Below are 26236 nucleotides of genomic sequence, written 5' to 3'. Positions count from 1 at the left end.
CCGCGTCTTCTTCAGTTGCCCGGGCTGCGCGAGGCGAGCAACGTTGCAGTGATTCGGTTTTTTTCTTTGATTTTTCTTTAAGAAACCCAAAACCACTATAATTACAATTTATTTCCTTAGGTGCTGCTGCAGCGCGAGAGCTTAGCCTAAGGTAAGTTGGGAAAGCGTTTGCTTTGGAGGAATATTTTGCAGCAACATTCATTATATGCATCTCTCTATCCATTTCCTTGCAAACTGTGATGCAAGACATTTTGAAATTTCCTTTTTTGCAAGGAAAAGGAAATAGGTGTGCCTTGGGCGTCCCTTTTGCAAACACTTTCGAAGATTTGCACTTTGCTGGGGTAAAAAAGGGAACCCACAGATTTCCATTTCAAGCATTTAATCATTATTATTACTATTTTTTTTACAAAATAGGCATTTATTTAATATTTCTATTTAAGATTTGCACCCTGGCCCCCGGGGAAATTAGTTTCCTTAAGCGTGGGCTCCAAAGAAGCCCAACGTGGCGCCCTTTTAGTTAACCCAGGACTACATGGCCTATGGTTCCCTTCCAGCTGATATAGGTAGGGGGGGTGTATTAGTAGTCCCAACAGGTGTGGAGGCCAAAAATGGAAAAACCTAAGCTAAAATCCAAGCAAGCTTGAAAAATAGGATAAAAAAAGAAACTGAGCTTTCCCCCCTCCATCTCTTGCAAAAAAATAGGATGCTGTAAGGCTCAAGAAAAGGAAACTTTTTAAAAAAAGGATGCTTGAGATGTTTTTGATCTGTATCTTAGGTCCTGTGGCTTGCATGGCAGTCAAAGATGGATTTGTCCCTTCTTTTGTTCAGGAGGGGAGGGCTGCAGAGAGGGGTAAAAATGGGGAGGGGCAGAGGGGTACCAAACCTGTTGTTCCTACTCCTACGCACAGAAAACCTGCAGCTTAAAAAAAAAAGGCTCCCCCACCCCCAAACATACATGATTACTTAGTGAACAGTATATTGTCTGGGTTAATTTACTTTGTACACAGTACTTATAACAATAATAATGTCATTTATGTACACCTAGTAGTACTAAAGTATACTTTAGTCGTAGTAGTCATTTATATGTATGTAACTATACGCATAATAGTACTTTCCCGCATGTCTAACGTTTACCTCTTGTTTTCTAATTGTGAATGAAATAAAACTCCTAGGAAAAGGGGTCCTATATCTGTAAAAAACCTGCATTTAAAAAAAAAATTGCCCCCCAAAAGGGAACCCATTTTATTTGCTTTCCTGGCCTTGGGCAAATTTTATTTTTTTAAAACATTAAGCTCTAAGCCACAGGAGGAATCTGATCTTCTGGGGGAGGGGGGGAAGGATCTCTTTTTTGGGGGGGGGGGTGGAGGGGGATGCGTGATTCTGCAAAGGCCTCTCTGGGCATCCTTTTCAGAAGCCATTTGCAATAGGCTGCCTTTGTAAATTGGCTGGTAGGTAGCCGAGATGCGGGGGCATCCTTCCTTCGCACGTGGACCGCGGGATCCTCCTTTAATGGGGGGACGGGGACCACGTGCGGACTCCCCGCTGCTCCTTTCTTAAGACGGAAATGATGAAGAGATGGAGATGGCCTGGAGCAGCTGGAGGCGGCCCCCCCCCTTCCGTGCCTTACATATTTCCATCTCTTTGAGGAGGACAAGTTGTGATTGATGGGAAGGACAGTTGCTGGGTAATTTAGAAAGTTGCAGCCACATGCTCAAAAGCTGTTCAGGCTTAGCCCACTCCTCCATTTTTTGCAAAGTGCGAGTAATTTTGTTCTTAGTAGCCGCACAGCCGAAATTTCCCCATCCTGTGGCGAGGCTTAGTCACGTCCTCCCGACGGCAGTGACGTTTAATTGCTTGGATTAGCTGGATGCCTTAACTCTTTTAATTCTTTTCCATGCTCTTGTGCAATTGTTGACACAACGGTGCACACACCTTTGCTTTAAAGACTTTGCAACTGGGCCTTCCCAAATATTTAATATGCGGGGGGGGGACTCTTCCCTCCACCTCCTGGGACTGCTTGGCTCCAATACTTATAATTCCCACCCAGCATCAGGTGTGGAAAAGAGGTTCTAGATTTCCTAGAGTTGGAAGTGCTTGTATCTTCTTGGGAAAATTCAAATTGTTCTTTAATATGGAGAGAAGCAGAAGATTTGAGCATTGGTTTAAGGCAGGTTTCTCAAGTTAAGGAGTTTTAAGATAGGTGGACTTCAACTCCCAGAATCCCCCAGCCAGCAAGGCTGGGGGATTCTGGGAGTTAAAGTCCACTTATCTTAAAATCGGTTCGCTTGAGTCAGAAGTTGATTTGCAACAAAGCACAGCAAATTCTCCCCTTTTTAAAAAAAAGTGCAACAGGGAAGAAAGTAGTATAAATTCAGCCTGTAGGCCGCATTGGAAGAAATCACCTTTCAGTAGAAAGTTAGCACCTCAGGGTTAAGGGTAACATTCTCCTGGGAAGCTGTGAAATATTGCTTTTTTAAAACTGCCTGGGTAATTTTATCCCTAGTGTAGCCCCAGATGGTCAGCTGGCGTTAAGGGAAGAGATCTCGCCAGCTTCACAAGTAGGTGTGGTATCACAGCGTGGATTTCCATTTTAGAGTTTGGCGAACATCCCGAAATAGATCCCTGAGGCTTGGAGAAGAGAATTTAAATCGGTTGAGGGGTGAAGGAAAAAAGAACAACGGAGTACAGGGAGTTTGGACTTAGTACCACAAATGAGTCCAAAATATATATTGTTAAGCGAGACATTAGTTAAATGAAGCTTTTGGGCCCATTTTACAACCTTTCTTGCTAGAGTTGTTAAGTGAGTAACGGTTGTTAAGTGAATCTGGCTTGCCCATTGACTCTGGTTGCCAGAAAGTCACAAAAGAGGATCACACATCATCCCGAGACACCAAAACCCTCCTAAATGTCAACTCAGTTGCCAAGCATCCAAATTTTGATCGTGTCACCATGGGAATGCTGCAACCGTCATAAGTGCGGAGAACTTTGGTCACGAAGCGAATGGTTGTAAGTCGAAAACTACTTGCCCTGCATTGTAAAGAGGGAGAGAGATTCGATGGCTTAGCTCTCAAACCACAATTGCAGTCTGGATCCCATCAAAATCAGCTGTTCCATTTTGGTCTGGATTCCCGTTCCCATCATCGCCCTTCCAGAAGGGCTGGGGATGTTGGTGACTGTAGTCCAGCAGGTGGGAAGGCTTCTTCGCTTGGAGGAAGTGATTCGAATTTTTATTTCTCGGTTCCGAGGAAAATCCGGTGCCTTTAGGCTGGGAGGAGTGAAAGAAAAGAAAAGAAAAAAAAAAAAGCAGGAAAATTTTTCCTTCTTGGTCTTTTTTTTTCCGTTTGCAGAAACTGAGTCATTCCGATTCTAGAATTCATTTCCTGCAAAGTGTTTTTTTTTTTTTACAGTTACTTAAAACGCTGAGTCAGTTCGAGCAAAGACATTTGAGACACACAGGCTTGGTTTCCAAGAGGCTCCCGTTTTATTCACCCGCAGAGACGTGATATTTCTTTTATTTTTTATTTTTTTTAAAAAAAAAGAAAATTCAATTTTCCCATGCGTGTTTTCAAGGCAGCAACGCTCCCTTTGAAGGTGACCTTAGCTGGATTGGCAAAGATTGGCCCGAGGGAGATGGCTTCTGTTCCGGTAAAAAAAAAAACACCCGGATTTTGCGTGTTTGGAGCTGTGAAATATATTCAGTGTCGGCTCTGCAGGGCAAAAACCGGAATTGCAGCGAATGTGATGATGAGTTGTTGTTTCCCCCTCCCCCCCCCTTTCCAGGCCATTTAAATATTTTAGCTTGGGAATCGCATTGTTCTTATATTGTTCTTTTTTTTTTTTTTTGGTCTGCCTTCTTCAAATCTGACTCCGTTTAACTCCTTCCTTCTGTTGAAATATGAACAAAAAAAATGGGTTTATTTTTAGTCTGCCCTTCAGAGGGTCCAGAGGACACCAGCACAGCCTATTTCCTGGCTAAAATGAAATATCTTTCAGATTAATCTATGATGGGGAACCTGTGGCATTCGTGGCACACGGAGCCCTCTCTGCGGGACATCCAAGCCGTTTCCCCCCCCCCCCAGTAAACTCCTCTGCACATGCGTGCGCGCCTCCTGCCGCCCAGCTGATTTTCGGGTCTCTGCTGTGCATGCGTTTTGGGGGGGGGGCACATGCAGAAGATGTGCGTGCATGGGGGGGGGGTGGAGGGAATGGTGCACCCCGTTTTTGGTTCAAGAGGCTTCAGGGAGGCTTGCTAGGCCCAAAATGGGGTACGGGGAGGGGGTCATATGCGCATGCGCAGGAGGATGGGGATGCACGAGAGGGGAGGGGGTCGCACATGCGTAGAGGGCGGGGTAAAGGGGAGGGGTCATGTGCGCATTGCATTATGGGTATGCACATGTGTGTGCTTTTCGGCACGCAATGAAAAAGGTTAGCCACCACTGATCGATGGGTTAGATGGGTGGGTTATCACCGCTGCGAACCCATGCCGGCTGTGGATGATGGGAGCTGTTCTTTTTAAAAAAATAAAAAAATAAATAAATTAGCAATAGCAATAGCAGTTAGACTTATATACCGCTTCATAGGGCTTTCAGCCCTCTCTAAGCGGTTTACAGAGTCAATATATCGTCCCCACAGTCTGGGTCCTCATTTTACCCACCTCGGAAGGATGCAAGGCTGAGTCAACCTTGAACTGCCGAACTGCAGCTAGCAGTCAGCTGAAGTGGCTGCAGTACTGCACTCTAACCACTGCGCCACCTCGGCTCAATTGATGTACTTGTTGGAAGGTTCTGCTCACAAACCCATCAGTAGTGTTAACAGTAACAGAGTTGGATGGGACCGTGGAGGCCATCTAGACCAGCCCCCTACTCACGCGGGAGACCTATACTAGGGATTCAAACCACCAACCTTTCTGGATTGATCTGGCTGTTCACCTGAGCTGCAGCGACTCTGGGTGTGCTCATGTTGAGGCGTCCTAAACGAAACCTTCCAGGCTGTAAAATGAAAATATAATAGAACGTCAAGGTTTTGTTCAGAAGGCTGGATTTCTATCCGGAACAAAAATAAATGCATGTGGAAATTGAGGGGGGAAAGAGAGAGGAGGTAGCTGGCTTAGTTCAGACATGGTGAGGGGGCAGTTTCTCTGCATTTTCATCACTGGTGGGAAATGTTCATTATCCTTAAGGGGAGCAAATTGGGTTTGCAAGGAAAATGGCTGGGAGGCCGTGGAGCTCTGGTGGCCCAGCTGTGGAGGGAGAGTTTGGGTCTCAAGGACAGCCAGGAATGAGCAGACAAACCATTGATTCTGCCAAGATTTAATTTTAATGCTGGAGGGAAGTCTGTCTGCATTTCTATCTTGCATGAATGAAAATTTCTTTCTTCCTTCCTCTCTTCCTTCCTCCCTCTCCTTCTCTCCTTCCTTCCTCCCTTTTCTCTCCTTCCTTCCTTCTTCTCTTCCTTCTTCCTTCCTTTCTCTCCTTCCCTTTCTCTCCTCTTTTTCTCTTCCTTCTTCCTTCCCCTCCTTTCTCTCCTTCCTTTCTCTCCTTCCTCCCTTTTCTCTCCTTCCTTCTCTTCCTTCTTCCTTTCCCTCCTTCCTTTTCCCTCCTTCCTTCTCTTCCTTCTTCTCCTTCCCTCCTTTCTCTCCTTCATTTCTCTCCTTCCTCCCTTTTTTCTCCTTCCTTTACTTCCTTCTTCCTTCCATTCTCTCCTTCCCTCCTTTCTTTCCTTCCTTCCTCTCCTCCCTCCCTTCATTTTTTCTCCTTCCTTCTTCTCCTTCCTCTCCTTCCTTCCTTTCTCTCCTTCCTTCCACTTTCTAACTCTCTCGCTCCTCCCTTCTCTCTCCCCCTTTCCCTCCCTTTGCTCTCCCCTCCCAAGTTTCTAGCCCTCTGTGTTTGCTGATTTGCCTTAGGAACCCCAAAATCTGTACTCGCTAGAAAAAGCTGCTTCACAATCCTGGCTTACAGAATATGTGGGCATGTTGGGTTTTTTGGAGGGGAAGTCAAAATGTTTTTTCTCTTGTCCTTTCTCCTCCAGACCAACAACATGTCCATCCTTAAGATCCGTGCCCGTGAAATCTTCGACTCCCGTGGGAATCCCACCGTTGAAGTAGATCTCTACACCAACAAAGGTTAGCTGCCTTGGAAGAACCTGGGACCCCCTCCCCAAATATGTTCTTAAATATTTTTGCCCCCCCCCCCCCCTCACGAGGCTGGGAAAATGGATCGCCTTCCTTCGTCAGCTCTACCAACGGGGGTCTCCTTTTCTCTCCCCCCTCTCCCCCCCCAGGTCTCTTCCGTGCTGCTGTTCCCAGCGGAGCTTCAACTGGTATCTACGAAGCCCTAGAACTCCGTGACAATGACAAGACTCGCTTCCTGGGCAAAGGTAACCCCTTCTGGCTCCAGTGGTGGCCACGTGGTTTTCACTTGAAAGTTGTCCCTCTGCTTTACTTTGCTAGTAGTGTCCTTCAAATACAGTATTTTTTGCTCCATAAGACACACTCTCATTTTTGGCCTCCGCGCGTTCTGTTTTCAACCTCTGCGCGTCCCATTTTTGGCCTCAGCGCATCCCGTTTTTGGCCTCTGCGTTCTGTTTTCATCCTCCACACCTCCTGTTTTTGGCCTCCGCGCTCCCGTTTTCGGCCTCCGCGCATTCTGTTTTCAACCTCTGTGCGTCCCAATCACCCCTGGTCACTGGCTAATGATCCCGTAATCCCTTGCATCAGGGTGGAGTTTGGGCAGCTGAATGGAGCTGTGTGTTTTACTGGCCAGATGCCCTTCCTGTTGCGAACGGGGAGTTTTGTTCCACAGATATATTCTTAGTGAGCCCAGAGAGAGAGAAATATCTGCCTCTACCAAGGATTGAACTCACAGCCTCCTGACGGTGAGGCTAGAGTTCCACCTCTAGGCTGCTGTCTCTTGTCACCCTGGTTCAAGACCTATCCGTGGGGAAACTACCGTATTTTTCGGAGTATAAGATGCACCTTTTTCCCTCAAAAAAAGAGGATAAAAATCTGGGTGCGTCTTATACACTGAATACAGCATTTTTGGCCTCCCAAAACCCCGCCGTTTTGAAAATGGATGTGCAGAGGGTTTGGGAAGCTTGCAAAGTGCTCCTGGAGGCTGGGGAGGGCAAAAAAGAGCAAAAACTGGGCCGTTTTTGCCCCCCCCCCAGCCTCCAGGAGCACTCTTCAAGCTTCCCAAAGCCTCTGCGTGCCCCCACTTTTTGTGTGTGTGCAAAAAACTGGGCCGTTTTTGCCCCCTCCCAGCCCCCAGCAGCACTCCTAAGAGCCTCCCAAAGCTGTGTGTGCCCTCTTCATTTACCTCTTCAAAATCATGGTACATCTTATACTCCGGTAACAAAGAGGGGAAAAAATGGAGATTTCGTTCTGTTTAAGGGTTGCAAAGCTGAATTCAGAGCATCATTTTATATCGGAATTAAAAATCTCCTTCAGTATAAAGCTTTGATTTCTTTTAACCACTTTTCCCCTAGAGTTAAAAGCCCACAATCCAGCTTTAGAGTTTGACACCCCGTAACATCAGCTAGAAACGCGAGCCAGAAACGTCACCGCAAGTTCAAAATCCCGCCACGCCATTTCGAATGTTCACTGTCGCACAGCACAAACACAGCTAAATAATCCGTTTTCTTGCCCTGCAAAAAAAAATAAAATAAAAAAAGACGGGGCTCCTTAGGTGTCCTTCAGCTTTAGAAAAGCAGTTGTCAATTCTGTTTAGATTTGCCAAGTTAAAAGAAAGCTGGTGCCTTAAATTGTGGCTTGCAATCTATGGTTGAAGTGCCTCACAAACCACGGTTTGGCTTGACGTCTGAAGAAACGGGAAGCCACGGTTTTAGAATGCGAACCACGGTTTGATTTTTCGTGACAGTCTGTGGCAGGTCCGTTGATGGTGATTGAATTCGTTCACATTCCCCAATTCAACACTTAACCTCGGATGGAACTGTTATCAAGATACACTCTCTCTGTCCCAGGAGTCTCTCTTGCTGTACATTTCATGCGCTCTCCCTTTTCTCTCTCCCACGCATGAAGTGCTGCTTTCGTCCTCTTTTTGTGAGCGTTCATTTTTTCCCTTTCTTTCTTTCTTTCCTCTTCCGTCTCTCCTCTTTCCTCCACAAACTCGGTGCCCCCCCAGGCGTCTCCAGAGCCGTTAAGTATGTTAATATGTTCCTGGCACCGGCGCTGTGCACCCAGGTAACCGATACACACTGGCTGGGCTGCTACCATCTTGCATGATTCGGGGGCTGACCTCCTCGCTTCTCCGCTATCCGCAATGGTTGCGAGAAAAGGGGCCTTTAACGACAACCAACCTGCACGCTTGGATCTCTTTGCCTTGAGGACTAGGAGACTGAAATGAATGATTGCCTGCCTGCCCAGCCCGAGTTGTCCTTTACTAACGCTTGTTTTTTCCTTGGGGAGTTTTTGGGTTTAGTGATGGATCTTGGTTGTTCCTTCCAGGTGTCTCAAAGGCTGTTGAGCATGTGAATAAAACTATCGCGCCCGCCCTGGTTAACAAGGTAGGCATGGTTTCCCCCCCCATCCCTTACACTAACCCTGGAGTGTAGGCTGAGCGCTGTGCAGCATGGGAAAATGTTTTTTTTTTTAAATCCTTTGCACGGGTGTGTTTCTAAGAACGTCTGAAGGAGCAGAGTGCTTGGTTTGGTTCCCAGTGTGCACATTTACAGAGTTGCCAGACAAAGGGAACAGCTAAGGAACAAGGGGTCAACTTGGGAGTAAGGCCACAGGTAGACGGTGAATGGCCCCTCCCAGAGGACATAAAAGAGGAGCAAAAGGGGAGTGGAGTTTGCAGGAAACAATTAGTTCACTTCATTGGTTTCTGACTCTCCGAGACTCCTGGCCAAGTTTTACAGATATTGACCTGGCAGCTCCCCGCTATGGGGACTGGGGAATTCTGGGAGTTGAAGTCCCACAAGCCTAAAAGTTGCCAAGGTCTGACATCCCTATTTTAAGCTTAAGGGTTCTTGATTCATACAGTCTAATTCACAAGCTAGAATTAGAAGCCACAATGAAGCTGGGTGTGGAAGGGAGGGAAACGATCACCCAGAGATCATCAGCTAAACTACCATTGGTTCCTCCTCTTTCTCTTCCCCTCTCTGCAGAATATAAGCGTGGTGGAGCAGGAGAAGATTGACAAGCTGATGATTGACATGGATGGATCCGAGAACAAGTGTAAGTAGAAGAGGTGGAAGCCCCCTACATAAGGGGGAGGAAAATTAGTTTGAAAGTCTCTAATGAGACACAGGGGCTAAGATGCCGAGCTTGTTGATTAGAAAGGTCGGTGGTTCAAATCCCTAGCGCCCCATAACGGAGGGAGCTCCCGTGACTTGCCCCGGCTCTCTCAACCTAGCAGTTCAAAAGCACGTGAAAAAATGCAAGTAGCAAAAAATAAGGACCATCTTAAGATGGGAAGGGAACAGCGTTTTGTGCGTCTTCGGGAGTTGAGTCATGCCGGCCACATGACCACGGAGACGTCTTCGGACAGCGCTGGCTCTTCGGCTTTGAAACTGAGATGAGCACCGCCCCCTAGAGTCAGGAACGACTAGCACAGATGTGCGAGGGGAAGCTTTACCATTTTAATGAAACACTTGTGTTTTCCTGCTCCCTGACAAAATTGTCAGCAAAGAAATAAGTTACTGTTTGAAGCATTAAAAGGATTAGCAATGAGAGAGGCTGAGATTTGTCGCTCAAATCCCCTATCTGCCCATCTTTGCTTTTAGTGGAAACTTGACTAGTTATTCCTTGGACTTAATTAGTCATTTATTAGTCAACGTCTGTGGAGATTCCCAGTCATCCTGGTCATGGTTGTCACAAAGGTGGTTTTATTTCCGAGAGCTGAAGTTTGTAGTTTGTAGTTTTATTAGAATTTGTAGGCCGCCCTTTTCCCTGAGGGGACTCAGGGCGGCTCACATAAAACTGGGAAGGGGGGAACACAAACATCAAGATAGAAGACATATAATAAAATGGTAGGCAACATACATTCATCATTCGGGAGGGGTAACTATCCTTATCCCCAGGCCTGACGGGCGAGCCAGTTCTTCAAGGCTATGCGGAAGGCTTGGACGGTGGAGAGGGTACGAATCTCCACGGGGAGCTCGTTCCAAAGGGCCGGGGCTACTGCTGAGAAGGCCCTCCTCCTTGTGGTTGCCAGCCGACACTGGCTGGCCGATGGAATACGGAGGAGGCCTAGTCTATGGGATCTTATTGGTCGCAGGGAGGTAATTGGCAGAAGGCGGTCTCTCAAGTATCCAGATCCACTGCCATGTAGGGCTTTATGGGTGATTAATAGCACCTTGAAGCGCATCCGGAGATCGACAGGCAGCCAGCGCAGCTCGCGGAGGATGGGTGTTATGCGGGTGAATCGAGGTGCACCCGCAATCACTCGCGCGGCTGCGTTCTGAACTAGCTGAAGCCGCCGGATGCTCTTCAAGGGCAGCCCCATGTAGAGCACATTGCAGTATTCCAGCCTAGAGATCACAAGGGCCCGAGTGACTGTTGTGAGAGCCTCCCGATTCAGGTAGGGTCGCAACTGGCGCACCAGGCGAACCTGGGCGAATGCCTCCCTGGTCACAGCCGTTAGGTGGTGGTCAAATGACAGCTGTGGATCCAGGAGGACTCCCAAGTTGCGAACCCTCTCTGAGGGGTGCAAAATTTGAAAGAAACTTGGATGAGAAGCGAAACGTCTTCAAAAGAAAAACAAAAAGTCCAGTGGCCTCTTGAAAAAAAGCACCTGGATCAGGGATCAGCAGCTGCAGGCTCTGGAGCCACATGTGGCTCTTTTATCCCTCTGCTGTGGCTCCCTGTTGGCAGTCGGCTCCACAGTTGATAGGGCTTTAGGTAAGGACAGGTAGAGGAAAAAGCATGCCACGCTAGGAGGAGACTCTATGGTTGGGGAACCGGACTTCTAGTTGGCAGAGGAAAAAGCATGCCACACTAGGAGGAGACTCTATGGTTGGGGAACCGGACTTCTAGTTGGCAGAGGAAAAAGGATGCCACGCTAGGAGGAGACTCTATGGTGGGGGAACCGGACTTCTAGTTGGCAGAGGAAAAAGGATGCCACGCTAGGAGGAGACTCTATGGTGGGGGAACCGGACCTCCAGTCGGCTCCACAATTGATAGGGCTTTCGGTAGGGACAAGTAGAGGAAAAAGCATGCCACGCTAGGAGGAGACTCTATGGTGGGGGAACCAGACTTCTAGTTGGCAGAGGAAAAAGCATGCCACACTAGGAGGAGACTCTATGGTGGGGGAACCGCACTTCAGTTAGCAGAGGAAAAAGGATGCAGTGTTAGGAGGAGACTCTATGGTGGGAGAACCGGACTTCTAGTTGGCAGAGAAAAAAGGATGCCACACTAGGAGTTGACTCTATGGTGGGGGAACCGGACTTCCAGTCAGCTCCACAATTGATAGGGCTTTCGGTTAGGACAGGTAGAGGAAAAAGGATGCAGCGCTAGGAGGAGACTCTATGGTGGGGGAACCAGACTTTGGGTCGGCTCCAGAATTGAACTGGGTGTGGCTGGGGGGCTTCCGGTTAGGACCTTTGTGGCTCTGTTTAAGGTTGCTGACCCCCTCACCTCGATGACTGAGAACCTCCATAGATTATTTAGCTATGCACTCTTGTAATGGGCACTTATGAACACATTTCCAGGGGAAAAAATGTAGACTACTAGGAACCATTTGCGCTTCAGTTTTGAGATTCAACCTGGAAATAAGGAGGAATTTCCTGACAGTGAGAACCATCAACCCATGGAACAGAAGATGCCTTCGGAAGTTAAGGGAGCTTCGTCCCTGGAGGCTTTCAAGAAGTGATGGGACAGAAGCAGCGTAGGGTCTACTGCTAGGACGGGGGGGGGGTTGGACTAGATGACCTATAAGGTCCCTTTCAACTCTGTTAATCTGAGATGCAGGCAACACAGATTTCCACAGACAAGGGACACAGGGCAGAAAATATCCTGCAGCTTAGAAGGCATCACAGCCATTTGCAGCACTTGGGTGACCCTGAGGACACAGACAAACCTCCAAGTGGTCTCAACTGACCCTCTAAAAAGGATGCAAATGACCAGCGGTCTGCAAGGAGTATCAATCCTTCCGTTCCCCACCATCCAGTCAGAACTGAAGAAGCTTCTGGGATGAGAAGGGAAACGTCTTCAAAGAAAAACCAGAAAGTGCAAAAACAAGAAAGGGCTCTTGAAAAAAACACCTTATTTATTAATAATTATGAGTTGTAGGTAGCCCCCCCGGTTATCACCATTCATTTAATGGCTACGTGGTCATAGTTTGCAATCTCGCCAGCTGGCCAAGTCAATGGAGGAAGCTGGATTCACGTAACAACAGCATGATTTGTTTAACAACTGTAGTGCTCCGCTTAACAGGAAAGTTGTCATAAACTGGGGAACAAATTAACAAATGTGCTTAGGAACTGAAATTTTTGTCTCTGTTGTGGTGGAGTACTCCCTGAATGATTGTTAGTTGAGGATTTAATTGGAGCCAAAGATGGGCCTGGCTACTTTTGAAAGGGACAGCGCTAGAGATAGAAAAAGGAAAAATTATTCTAGCCCCCAAACAGCGTAATTCTGCTCATTTTAATTTTAAAACGAGCCATGGTGACGTAGTTGTTACATGTAGTACTGCAGGCTACCTCTGCTGACTGCCAGCTGCCTGCAGTTTTGGCAGTTCGAATCTCACTAGGCCCAAGATTGACTCGACCTTCCATCCTTCCGAGATTGGTAAAATGAGGACCCAGATTGTTGCGGGCAAGAGGCTGGCTCTGTAAACCGCTTGGAGAGGGCTGTAAGGCACTGTGAAGCAGGATGTAAGTCTTAAGTACTCTTCCTTTAGCTTCCTTCCTTCCCAGTGGATAGAATGCAGTATTGCAGGCTAACTCTGCCCACTGCCAGTGGTTCGATCCGGACCGACTGACTCAAGGTTGATTCAGCCTTCCGTCCTTCCGACATCAGTAAAATGAGCACCCAGATTGTAGGGGGCAAGAGGCTGACTCTGTAAACAGCTTAGAGAGGGCTGTAAAGCACTGGTAAAGTGTTATATAAGTGCTATTGTGAAGGAAGGAAGGAAGGAAGGAAGGAAGGAGCTGTGGTGGCACAGTGGTTAGAATGCAGTATTGCAGGCTAACTCTGCCCACTGCCAGCAGTTCGATCCTGACTGACTGGCTAAATACTGACTCAGCCTTCTTCTTTCCGACGTTGGTAAAATGAGGACCCAGATTGTTGGGGGCAAGAGGCTGACTCTGTAAACCGCTTAAAGAGGGCTGTAAAAGCACTGGTAAAGTGATATATAAATCTTAAGTGCTGTTGCTAAACATGCCAGAGGCGAAAAATAGTTCAAGAGGCAGCAACCTGTGTGTGAGAACTGGTTGCAAACAAATAATATTCCTCTTTTGGCAGCTAAATTTGGAGCGAACGCAATCCTGGGGGTCTCCCTCGCGGTGTGCAAAGCTGGTGCGGCGGAGAAGGAGGTGCCTCTCTATCGCCACATCGCCGATCTTGCCGGGAATAAAGAGGTGGTTTTGCCAGTGCCGGTAAGTGTATTTTGCTGGTGCGGTTGTGAAAAGGCCGGAAATCTTTGGAGCGTGAATGCAGGAATCTGTTAATCCTTTGTGGGGAATGAGTTTGTTCATCCCTCACGAAGGATTTTATTCTCTCTCGGTCCCTTGTGGGAAGTCCCCCGTTCTCCCTTTTTAGGCTGTAGAATGTGGGGGTTGTGTTGGTTTTGTCATTTTTTAAAAAACAAATTCCACAGCGGCCTTGAATTTTCCTTGAAGATGCTTTGCTCCTCATCCGAGAAGATTCTTCTGTTCTTTTTTTTTTTTTTGGAAAAGTTTTTTATTTTCTATTTTCTCTTACAATTATAGGTGTACATTCACATAGTTCTTCTTTTACATTTGTCATTCTTATACATTTGTTATTCCATTTAAAAGGTTGCGATATACCATTTGGGTTGCTTTATTTACCATCCCCTCCGCCTGGTTTTCCCCTTTCTTTTCTCCCTCCCTCCCTTCTCTACTTCCTTCCTTCCTCCCCCTTCCTTCTTCCCTCACCTCTCCCATACTTCTACTCTTCCTACACTCTCTCCTTCTCTCCCTTTCACCCTCCTCTCCTTTGCTCCTCTTCCTCTCCTCCTCTCTCCCTTTCTTTTTCTGTTGTTATAGGTGTCTCTTCCCAATCTCAATTTATGTTTTCTTGGGATGGTATTTCCGCAAACCCAAATAACAGTTTAATATCGTTTCTTATTCCCTTCCCTTTGCTAATCTATCCTAACTATGATTCCCCCCCCCCAGTTAATACAATACAATAGCAGAGTTGGAAGGGTCCTTGGAGGTCTTCTAATCCAACCCCCTGCCTAGGCAGGAAACCCTATACCGTTTCAGACAATTGGCTATCCAACATCATTTTCTTCTTCTTTTTTAAAAATAGTCTTTATTGGTTATACATTTTTTAAATAAGACATACAAATACAGCTTTAAACATACACCCCCCCCCAGCCGTCACAGCCCAACATTTTTTTCTTCCTCATTGTTTAATGTTTAATAAATTTATATGCCACCCAATCCCGAAGGACTCCGCGCGGCTTACATAAAAACAATTTAAAAGAATACTAAGAAATTTTTAAAAAAATAGAAAGACAAGGCAAGTTAAAAAGACACAACATGCACTCAACCTTAGTGGGGCTGGACCTCATTCAAGAGGTCAACAGCCCCAGGCCTGCCGGAAAAGCCATGTCTTAATAGACTTTTGGAAGGCCGCGAGAGTGTTTAGTCTTTAACCAGCATCTTCTTGTTACAAAATTCAGGGATCTATTACAATACCCATTGTAGTTCCCATTGTTAACAACTGCTATTTAACTTTCCCCATTTTAAGTCCCTGCTGTTCTCTTTGTCGCCCACATATACCATAAGTTCCAGCTAAGATAATGTTCCGTTTCTCCTTTGTCCCTCAGCCAACCCCTCATTCTGTCCATTTCTGCGCACTCATATATCTTTTTAATTATGGCATCTTCCAATGGTATGGTAGTAGATTTCCAAAATTGTGCATAGGTTATTCTTGCGGCCACAATTATATGTAGGCTCAAATGCCATATAGGTTTACTCATGTTTTCTGGTTTTATGCTTAGTAAAAAAAGTCTCGGGTTTCCATTCCATACTTGCCCCGGTAATCTCTTTTAGCCAGTTTTAAATCCTTCTCTAGTATTTCGTGGCCTCAATACAGGACCACCAAACATTCTATCCAACATCTTCTTTAAAGACTTCCAGTGTTAAGGGAGTGCTGATCCTGGCGGGGAATAGAACAATAAATCCCTCCGTTCTCCACCACTCAGAACGGAAGAAGCTTCTCCAAGAGGATGCTAAATGTTTTCAAGGGAAAAGGAAGTCCAGTTGCCTTTTGAAAAAGCACTTTTGGATCTGGGGTTAGGGTTTTTTTGGGGGGTGGGGTTGCATCAAAGTTCTCGCTGGTGGAGATTGGAAGGATTTATATTCCATTCCTCCCCGCCGTTCAGTCAGAACGGAAGAAGCTTCTCCGAGGGGAAGCAAAATGTCTTTCAAGGAAAAAGCGAAGAAACTCTAGTGGTCTCTTGAAAAAGCACCTTGACCTGTGGGGATGACTGAGAATCCCGCAGACAAACTCCACACCCCTTCAGTTCCTTTGCCATGTGCAACGCACCACATTTAAAAGTTGGGCATGTGAACGGTGATAGGGATTCCCTGACACTGGCATTGTCCCATTATTTTATTTGATTTATTTTACGACGTTCGTGTTTTGGTGTGCTGGTAGGGCTTGTCTCCTAACTGTTATTGAACCTGGCCATTGCGGTCATAAGATGGTCGTAAAGCAAGTCGCCTCGTGGCCAGCCCATTTGTACGGCCTTCCCTTTGTGGGGGCTATGAGTTCCATCCACAGCAAAGGGGGGGGGGTATTTCTCTCTCGGTGGGCACACTTGAGAATATATCTTCGGAACAAAACTCCGCATTGGAGACAGGAAGGGCATCCAGCCATTAAACACTCAGCTTCATTCAGTTGCCCAGATTCCAACCCGCAGAGGATTATGGGAGATGAGAAGTAAGGAACTGGTCGTAAATTGAGGAATCCTTGGTAAACTTCTGGGAATGGGAACGGTGCTTTACAACAGCTTTCACCCACTGGTGGTCTGTGAGAAAAGTTTGGTGGTCCGCAGAAAAATTATTTGCATTTTTAATATTGCACTAAATCAGGGCTCTTCAAACTACGCCCCCTGGGATGGATACATGCAATGAACGCTTGTGTTGCTGCAGAGAGTCTCCCCCTTGGGGGGTCTTTTTGTGTGGGTCGAAGGGGGGCAGAAATTAAACTTGGAGTCTGCTTCAGCCTCCTGGTGGGGGGCTTTGGGCGAAGGCTGGAGGGAAGAGCCGCTGGTGGCGAAGAGCCGGAGGGCCTCGTTCCAGTTGGACGGCATCACGGCCTGGAATAGCAATAGCAATAGCAGTTAGACTTATATACCGCTTCATAGGGCTTTCAGCCCTCTCTAAGCGGTTTACAGAGTCAGCATATCGCCCCCAAAAATCTGGGTCCTCATTTTACCCACCTCGGAAGGATGGAAGGCTGAGTCAACCTTGAGCCAGTGAGATTTGAACAGCCGAACTGCAGAACTGCAGTCAGCTGAAGTAGCCTGCAGTGCTGCATTTAACCACTGCACCACCTTGGCTCTTGTAAACTGGCTGACCATCTCAGCCCGCTGAGCCTCCTGGCCGTGCACTCTAGCAGGTCTCCCCTCTGCTTGCACAGCCTATGCTGGTAGTCCTCAGTGAGGTGCTTCTGCTGAGCCTCCCTCTCGGTCAGGTCCAATTTGAACTGAGCTGTTTTGCCAACTCTTTCTCCTGGTGGCTGCTTAGCTCCAGCAACTGCTTCCCGTGGGGGCCCTAAGGAGCCCGGCGGGCAGGCGAGGAGTGGTGAGTAGAGGCTGGCAAGGCGCCCCTGGACGTGAGTGACATTGGGTTGGCCACGCCCACCCAGTCACATGGCCACCTAGCCACGCCCACCCACCCGGTCATTAGGCAGATCATATTAGTGATCCGCGGGATTTAAAGTTATGGATTTAGTGGTCCCTGAGGCCTGAAAGATTGGTGAGCTCTGCTCTACAGGGTGCCATCCTTGGGAGTGTTAAGGACTAGAAGTATGAATTGGTTTTTACGCTGGTTCTCTCTGGTTTGTGGGTTAAACCACTTTTGTGGGGTCCTTGATGTCTCTGAAGGCTTTCAACGTGATCAACGGTGGTTCTCATGCTGGGAACAAGCTGGCCATGCAGGAGTTTATGATTCTTCCCGTCGGGGCAGAAAGCTTCAAGGAAGCCATGCGGATTGGGGCGGAAGTGTACCACAATCTGAAGAATGTCATCAAGGAGAAGTACGGCAAGGATGCCACCAACGTGGGTGACGAAGGAGGCTTTGCCCCCAACATCCTGGAGAACAAGGAAGGTAAAATCGGCTTTGCAGGGATGGCTAAGTTTTAAGCCAGTGCTTCTCAAAAAAATTAGTAAATGGACTTTTAACTCCCAGAATTCCCCCAGTCAGCACGAATGGACTTCAACTCCCAGGATTCTGTTAGCGCCCGCATGAATGGATGTCACTTCCATAATTCCCCAGCCAGCATGGGTGGACTTCACACCCAGAATCCACTAAGCAGCATGAATGGACTTCAACTCCCAGGATTTATAATGCAATTGAGTTTAAATTATAAATTTAAAAGATAATTTATTTCTCATGCTTGGTGGGGAATTCTGGGAGTTTATGTCCACCTCATTTCAACATTTGCAAAGTTTGAGAAAGACAGGGTTAAGCTGAGAATTGGGCCAGGAGGCAGGAACAGTTACAGCGGGTATAATCAAAAGCCTAACAGAGAGGGTTGATTTGGCCCCTTCCCGGAGTGATCTAGTCTGGGAAACTGATTTCGTAGAACCCAGAAACCTTCCCAGATTATTAAAGAATTGAATGGAGGTTTTCTTCCTTAAAAAAAAAAAAAGCATATGAAGAATTTCCATATCATAAAAGTTCATTCAATGGAACGACTTTCAGTTTCATTCATGAATTTTTATTCATTTCATTCAGTTCAAAGTTCGTCTGGTTTTATTTTTTTCTTCCGTAGCAAAAAAGTGTAGAAACATAAGGTTTTAAAAAAAACCAAAACCTTGTTTGTTCTCTGACCGAACTGGTCAAATTCACTCTGTCTGCAAATTCTGACATTTTTACAGTCCTTTCCTCCACTCTGAAATTACATTACAGCTAGTCCATGACTTAAAAGTAACTTTCAAAGTTACAACAGCACTAGAACAAGGAAGATTCATTTAACAACGGCATTACTAACCTAAGAACTGCAGTGATTCACTTAGCCTCTGGGTCAAGAAAAGGTCATAACATGGGGCAAAACTCACTTTACGAATGTCTTGCTTAGCAGCAGGAATTTTGGGCTCAATTGTTGTAAGCTGAGAACTACCGTTCTTCTTCCATCGCTGAATTTGGATTTCTGGGTTCAACTCCTATCCTAATCGATGCTCAGGGGACAAAATTCTTGGCATCTCTTTAAGAATCACATAGCAATAGCAATATTACTTAGAGTTATATACCGCTTCATAGTGCCTTTACAGCTTTACAGCTTTACAGCTTTAAAGCGGTTTACAGAGTCAGCCTTTTGCCCCCCAACAATCTAGGTCCTCGTTTTACCCACCTCGAAAGGACGGAAGGCTGAGTCAATCTTGAGCCGGATGAGATTTGAACTGCTAGCAGTGGGCAGAGTTAGTCTGTAATACTGCATTCTAACCACTGGGAGGGAGGAAGGAAGGAATATGGCAATAGCCCTTAGACCTATATACTGCTTTATGGAGCTTTATATCCCTCTCTAAGTGGGTTACAGAGTCAGCCCTATTGCCCCCAACAATCTTGGTCCTCATTTCACCCACCTCAGAAGGACGGAAGGCTGAGTCGACCTTGAGCCTGGTGAGATTCGAACTGCCAAAACTGCAGGCATGCCCACTTACAGCTGTGTGTGTCCTTAGGAAAGCAGATAGACCTTGATTGTTTTTTTGCTTAATTGCTTGTTAATTGGCCTTTTGCCAATTTGGTGCATTATTTTTTTTTAGCTCTGGAGTTGCTGAAGAATGCCATCAGCAAGGCCGGCTACAGCGATAAGATTGTCATCGGAATGGATGTGGCGGCTTCTGAATTTTACCGCGACGGGAAGTATGACCTGGACTTCAAATCCCCAGACGATCCTAGCCGATACATCTCCCCGGATCAGCTGGCTGACCTGTACAAGAGCTTTGTCAAAAACTACCCAGGTGTGTATGCGGTATGGCACCCTTTCCTCCATTAAGGGCACCGCAAAAGAATTCACTCTTTTCGGGAGTGACTTTCTTGGTGTGCGAAAGCAACCTTTTGAACTAAAAGGACTGTCCTTTATAATAAAGCATGTATAAGGGGGACGCGGTGGCTCAGTGGCTAAGACGCTGAGCTGGTCGGTCGGAAAGGTCGGCAATTTAGCGGTTCGAATCCCTAGCGCCACTTAACAGAGTGAGCTCCCGTGACTTGTGCCAGTTTCTGCCAACCTAGCAGTTCGAAAGCAGGTAAAAAATACAAGTAGAAAAATAGGAGCCACCTTTGCTGGGAAGGGAAACAGCGTTCTGTGCACCTTTGGCATTGAGGCATGCCGGCCACATGACCACGGAGACGTCTTCGGACAGTGCTGGCTCTTCGGCTTTGAAACTGAGATGAGCAGCGCCCCCTAGAGTCGGGAACGACTAGCACGTATGTGGGAGGGAAAAGAGTAAAATTTAAAGAGTAGAGTAGAATTCTTTATTGGCCAAGTGTGACACACAAAGAATTTGTTTCCGGTTCATAAGCTATTTACAAGTGATAAATCTTGATCCATAATCATCAATGCAATAATAAATGGTAAGATATAAACTCGATGATAGTATCATAGGATACTAAAGCAGCAAACGGCATAAATCATAATACAGTACTAAATGGGAGTGGTGCGGTGGCCTAGTGGTTGAGCTCTGGCCTCCCAATCAAAAGGCTGTGAGTTCGATCCTAGCTAGAGGCAGATATTTCTCACAGTGAGAATGTATTTGCTGAATATAACTCCGCATTGGCGACAGGTAGGGGCATCCAGCCATGAAAACATTCCACTAGCTCCATTCAGTTGCCAAGACTCCATCCCACAAGGGATTACGGGGTCATTAAAATAAGATCATGATAAATCACAATAGGATACCAAAGGATGAAGGTAGTTCTACCCCAAAACCAGGAGTTGTGCCCAGAATTGTTTAGATAAGAGGGGCAGCCACACCAATTGAATAATAATAATAACAACAACAACAACAACAACAATATCTGCACAAATGCCATTAAGGCCAAAATTGAAAAATCCTCTGATGATGCCAAATGCAGACTTTGCAAAGAAGCTGATGAAACTGTTGATCACATACTCAGCTGCTGTAAAAAATCGGGCAGACTGATTATAAATTGCAGCACAATTCAGTAGCACAAATAATCCATTGGAATTTGTGCAAAAATTATAATATTAAAACAGCAACAAACTGGTGGGAACATAAGCCTGAAAAGGTCACCGAAAATCAGATGGTCAAGATCTTGTGGGATTTCCGTATACAAACAGACAAAATACTGGCGCATAATACACCAGACATCACACTGGTTGAGAAAAATGAAGTCACAATCATAGACATCGCAATACCAGGGGATAGCAAGGTCGCCGAGAAGGAACATGAAAAAATCGCGAAATACCAGGACTTAAAAATTGAAATTCAATGACTATGGCACAAACCAGCAGTGGTAATTCCAGTGGTAATTGGCACACTGGGTGCTATTCCAAAAGCACTGGAATTACATTTAAAACAGCTAAAAATTGACAAAATCACCATCAGTCAAATGCAAAAAGCCGCACTGCTTGGATCCGCACGCATATTACGAAAATACATTATGACGTCCTAGCCCCTGGGTGGGGCCCGACTAGTAACCAATGCCAAATCCGGCGAAACAACTGGCCACTGTGATACAATTCTGTTGTTGCGAATAATAATAATAATAATAATAGTAATGATAGATTTTTGCCTTGCTGTTGCAAACAACGTGAGTGAGAAAATCCAGCTGGGTTGCAAAGCCCCTTCTGTCTATTTTCACTTCCAGCAAGTCGGATTCATATTCGGCTACATTTTGGCCAATCTCCTTGGTGGTAAATGCCAACGATAAAACATTTTATACATGTTTCCTTTGAGTGCTGCTGATCGTGTTAGTTTATAATTTGTGTCCCAAATTCTTTCCCAATCCACTAGATCTATATTATGTCCAAAATTTTGGGCCTACGTTATCATGCAACCTATAACTACTACTACTTCTAATGTTACTTCTAATAAATATTTGTAGATTTTCGGTATGAATTTCTTTTTCGGGCCAATTAAAATTTTATCTGTTTGTTGTAATTCTGTGTCTATTCCATATTCTTTTACATCTCTTTTGTTATCTCGATTGTAATTGAAGGGATGGCCACCAATCTATCGTTATATTTTGCTCCTTTTAATTCCTGATTTGTTGTCAAATTTCCTTGAATGTCTAAAATTTTACTGTATCTAACCGTTTTCGATAGATCTAGTGTATTGGGTGGTGTCCTGACTTCCATAGTCTGGTGCTTCTACCGCTCGGCTCAGTAGTTGCTGCCGTTTTCTGTAAAATGGGATTAAGCAAGCACAGGAAAAAGATGGCCAATCAGCTCCATCAAAGATCCGTCTCTCTTCTCCGTCCTCCTCAGTGGTTTCCATCGAGGATCCCTTCGACCAAGATGACTGGCCAGCCTGGAAGAAGTTCACGGCCGAGGCCGGCATCCAGGTGGTGGGCGACGATCTGACGGTGACCAACCCCAAACGCATCAGCAAAGCTGTGCAGGAGAAGTCTTGCAATTGTCTTCTTCTCAAAGTCAACCAGATCGGCTCCGTCACCGAGTCGCTGCAGGCGTAAGTCTTCCCCTCCGGAGGGAAGCGGGGAGGCAGAGGCGGGATCTTGCAAATCTCGAGAGATTTCAGAGGGGGGGGGAAGGGGTTCATAATTGACAATGCGGTTCCACCACAAAACCGCGCTCGACTAAACCGCGCTCGACGAAACCGCGTAGCTGACGTCATCACAGGGCGACAACAGCACGGAGACAGAAGCACGCTGTAAACGCTAAACCTAAAATTAACACCTAAACCTAACCCCCCTAAACCTAACCCTTAACCTAACCCTAAACCTAACCCTTACCTTAACTTGAATCGGCTTGCTTTCAAAGCGCTATTTAAAGCGCCCTTCTTTCTCCGTGCTGGCTGTTGTCGCCCTGTTGATGACGTCAGCGACGCGATTTAATCGGGCGCGCTTTAGTCGAGCGCGGTTTTGTCATGCCACATGACAACGCAGGTGGTCCTCGACTTACAGCAGTTTGTTCAGTGACCACTCAAGGCAGGGAGGGGGTGTCAAACTCAATTTCATTGAGGGCTGAATCAGGGTTGTGTTTGACCTCGTGCGGGGGGGGGGAGTGGGCAGGGTGGGCATGGCCAGGTTGACGTCACTCTTGGGGCGCCTGTGGCCGCACCAGCGCATCTGCCAGTGGAAACGGTTTCCCGAGTTCCGTTTTCGGCTGGGACATCTTCCTGTAACCCTCTGCCGGCGTAAAATGGGACAAAACTCACTTAACAAACGACTCGGAGATTTTGGCCTCAATTGTGCTCGTAAGTCAAGGACTACCTATTCTAGCTTCTGCATCTCTGGATTTACAAGTTGCCCTCAACAAATCCCGGCCATGGTCTGGATCAGAATTTCCGTTACTAAACAAGGCAGTTGTTAAATGAGGTACGCCTGATTTTAAACCCGGGCCCTTTTTGCCATGATCAAGCAAGCCCCTGCAGTTGTTAATTGGGTCAGACGGTCGTTAAAACGAATCCAGCTTTCGCCCGTTGACTTTGCTTGTGGGACGCTGAAGATTGCAAGTGCTGTTGTAACTTGAACAGTCACTGTAGGTTGTAAGTTGAGGACTACCTGAATTTTTTAAAAAAGACCCAAGAGGACAAAATAGCATCGAATTCAAAGTCGGGGAAAAATAACCAGTCTCTGGTTGGGTCTTTGCTTCCTGGTTTGAAAAATCACCCTGTGGTCTCCTTTCTCTTTCCTTTTTTTTTTTAGCTGCAAGCTGGCCCAGTCCAACGGTTGGGGGGTGATGGTGAGCCATCGTTCCGGAGAGACGGAAGATACCTTCATTGCGGACTTAGTGGTTGGTCTGTGCACCGGACAGGTGAGGCTTTACCTGTGCCGAAGGTCGCGGGAAGGATGTTGGAGTCGTGCATAGGCCTTAAAGGTTGTACGGAGAGAGGAAGAGCTGGAGGGAAATCCCGGAAGGAACTTGAGAAGGCCGGGCAGTATTGTTTCATGTGACCCAATCGTGGTTTGCGAAACAAGCTGCGATGTGGGATGCTTGTTTGGGGGCATTGACGGGGGTGTCCTGCAGCATTGAACGGCAGCCATTTTGAAGATGCGCGGACTTCAACTCCCAGAATCCCCATGCTGGCTGGGGGATTCTGGGAGTTGAAGTCCGCGCATCTTCAAAATGGCTGCCGACGAGAAATGTTATTATTACAAGAATGAGAGTTCTGTGGCTTGTTGGAGAAACTAGTTAGATCCTGGCTAAGTGGTTTTTTTTTGTGACATAAAAATGACACCTTTGCTTGCGAGTTCTCGGTTCCTGTAGCTTGATATTCCTTGGTTCATTTTCTTTTCGCAGATTAAGACTGGTGCTCCTTGCCGATCTGAACGTCTAGCTAAATACAACCAACTTCTAAGGTAAAAGCTCTTTTTAATGGATAGATTTCTTTGGGGTCAAAAGACAGCATCTTCTCTTCCATCTATGATCTGTGGTTGTAATAAAGACCCAATTGTTTTTGTTGAATTGTTCTCTAAATTCCTGGATCCCTGTAAGATTGCAAAGTTCTGTTCTATGCATCACGAGCGCTAGCAAAAGAAAAAAAAATATTTTTATTTAAATATTCAACAAAATACAGAAGAACAAAGAATTCAAAACAAGACAAAATTGAAAAAGAAAATGGAACTGTTTTTCTTTCCATCGAGTAATATATGCTTATTTTCTGCCTTTGATCTTTATTGTCATTGTTCTATAATTTTAAAACGGTTAAACCTAATTTAATTTGAATGTTAATGTTTATAAGTTCTTTTATTTATCAGTTGTGTCCCCTGCCAGAGCCCATCTTTTGAGGGAGATGGGTAGTTTAGAAATACGAAACATAAATAAATAGAAATCATTTCCCATTTTAATTTTTCCCCTTCCTGAATGAAGGCAGGCTAATGAGAATAGGAGTCCTAACAATTCTGCAGGAAATGACGTAATGCTGGGGAATTCTGGGAGTTGAAGTCCGCCTGGTTTAAACTGGCCAAGGTGGAGAAACATTGCTAAATTGTCAATGTACCTTGTTTGGGGGACTGCAATGATCCCCCCCCCCTTATATTTTACTGGTAGTCCACAATTGCGTCCTTAACAATTGCATCGATTCGCTGGAAGGTCGTAAAACAAGGCAGGATTCACTGTCACTGGCTTAGCTGCAGAGATATGGGGCTCCATTGTGGCCGTATGTTGAGGACTTTGTGCATTTTCTGCTGGGTTTTCAAACCGTTTTTCTTCATTGTTTTTCCTCCTCTAGAATTGAAGAGGAGCTGGGGAGCAAGGCTCGTTTTGCCGGCCGGAATTTCAGGAACCCCCGAGTCAACTAAAGGAAACGAGGCTGTCCCTGGACGAGGCTCATTAGGAGGAAGACCCTTAGTCCCCTCTCCCCTTTATTAGCGCCTGCGTTCGTAGCAAAAGGAAGGGCAGCTGACGGAAATGGTTCGATGTTTGCAATCCTGTAATGCTTCTCTCCCTCCGCCTGCCCCCCCCCAATGCCTCCTTTCTCTACAGCGGTTGCTTTCAAGAAACATGGGGGTGCTTGTGGGTGGAGTGGGTGGGGTGGGGTGGGGATCAAGGCAGGACGGTTCGCTCGTCATCTCATCGCTGGGACCTGGGAGTGGAGACATTCCCCCCCCCGCCTCCGAATTATACTGTAAACCATTTTTTTTTTTGCTGCCTTTGCTTGAGATGCTGAGTCGTTTTTTTCTTTTTCTCACTTTGCTGCTCTCCTCTTATCCTCAACTCCTATCTCCCCCTCCCCACTCCTCTTTAGTGTATGAAAAAGATTTGCAAAGCCATCTGAGCTACCTGTTCACACACAGAAAAGAAGGAAAAAAAAACCCACCACCACCCCAGAAATTATCTTGTGAGGCAAATAAAAAAACACAGAAACGCTTGTGTTTTGTTGACGTGTTCTTCCTTGGGGGGTGGGTGGGGGGTGAGATGAGGAAAGGAAGGTGGAACCCACGCCTTCGTTTTGGAAGTTAAAATGAAGGGGAAAATAAATGATCCAGTTGCATTTGAGGCTGGTGCGTAGCCACTGTGAACCGAGAAATTAATAAATTATTGTTGCGAAGTCATGTCCGACCCATCGCGACCCCATGGACAACATTCCTCCAGGCCTTCCTGTCCTCTCCCATCCTCTGGAGTCCATTGAAGCTCATGCCGGTTGCTTCGGTGACTCCATCCAGCCACCTCCTTCTCTGCCGTCCCCTTCTTCTTTTGCCCTCCGTCGTTCCCAGCATGAGGCTCTTCTCCAGGGAGTCCTTCTTCCTTCTCATTAGGTGGCCAAAGGATTTGAGTTTCCTCTTCAGGATCTGGCCTTCTAAAGAGCAGTCAGGGTGGATCTCCTCTAGGACTGACCGGTTGGATGGCCTTGCAGTCCAAGGGACTCAATGCAGGAGTCTTCTTCTCCAGCACCAGAGTTCAAAGGCCTCCATTCTTTGGCGCTCAGCCTTCCTTATGGTCCAACCTTCACAGCCATCCATGGCAACTGGGAATGAATACATAAATAAATAAATGCAAAAGAGTTGGTGGCTGCAGTTTCCTGATAGCAAAGATGTGGGTTTGGTTTGCCCGGTTTTGATGAAAAAAGGAAGAGAGAGAGCTAACTTGTTTGATCCTTGTTAGGGAATGGTGGTTTGTCTGCAGGGCTGGTTTGCCGGTGGCATGGTTAGTGAATGGCAATTGTAAGAAAGGATCAGCAAAGAAAACCCTTGTGTTTACCCTGGAGATGGAATG

The 26236-nt window shown here is 46.4% G+C and overlaps 1 protein-coding gene across 1 annotated transcript; it reads left to right on the top strand.

The window, feature by feature from the left end:
- On the top strand, positions 1-25391 carry ENO1 (enolase 1). Its single transcript, XM_032231910.1, has 12 exons — positions 1-151; positions 6028-6121; positions 6280-6375; positions 8462-8520; positions 9124-9193; positions 13421-13554; positions 17259-17481; positions 19140-19337; positions 21827-22028; positions 23227-23335; positions 23822-23880; positions 24753-25391. The coding sequence occupies exons 2-12, from the start codon at positions 6037-6039 to the stop codon at positions 24820-24822; spliced, it is 1305 nt and encodes a 434-aa protein (XP_032087801.1). The 5' UTR covers positions 1-151; positions 6028-6036; the 3' UTR covers positions 24823-25391.
- Positions 25392-26236: the final 845 nt, after the last annotated feature.

This window comes from Thamnophis elegans, chromosome 15 (genome assembly GCF_009769535.1).
Source record: "Thamnophis elegans isolate rThaEle1 chromosome 15, rThaEle1.pri, whole genome shotgun sequence".
Taxonomy (NCBI): domain Eukaryota; kingdom Metazoa; phylum Chordata; class Lepidosauria; order Squamata; family Colubridae; genus Thamnophis; species Thamnophis elegans.
This window is presented reverse-complemented; position numbering and strand designations above follow the sequence as displayed.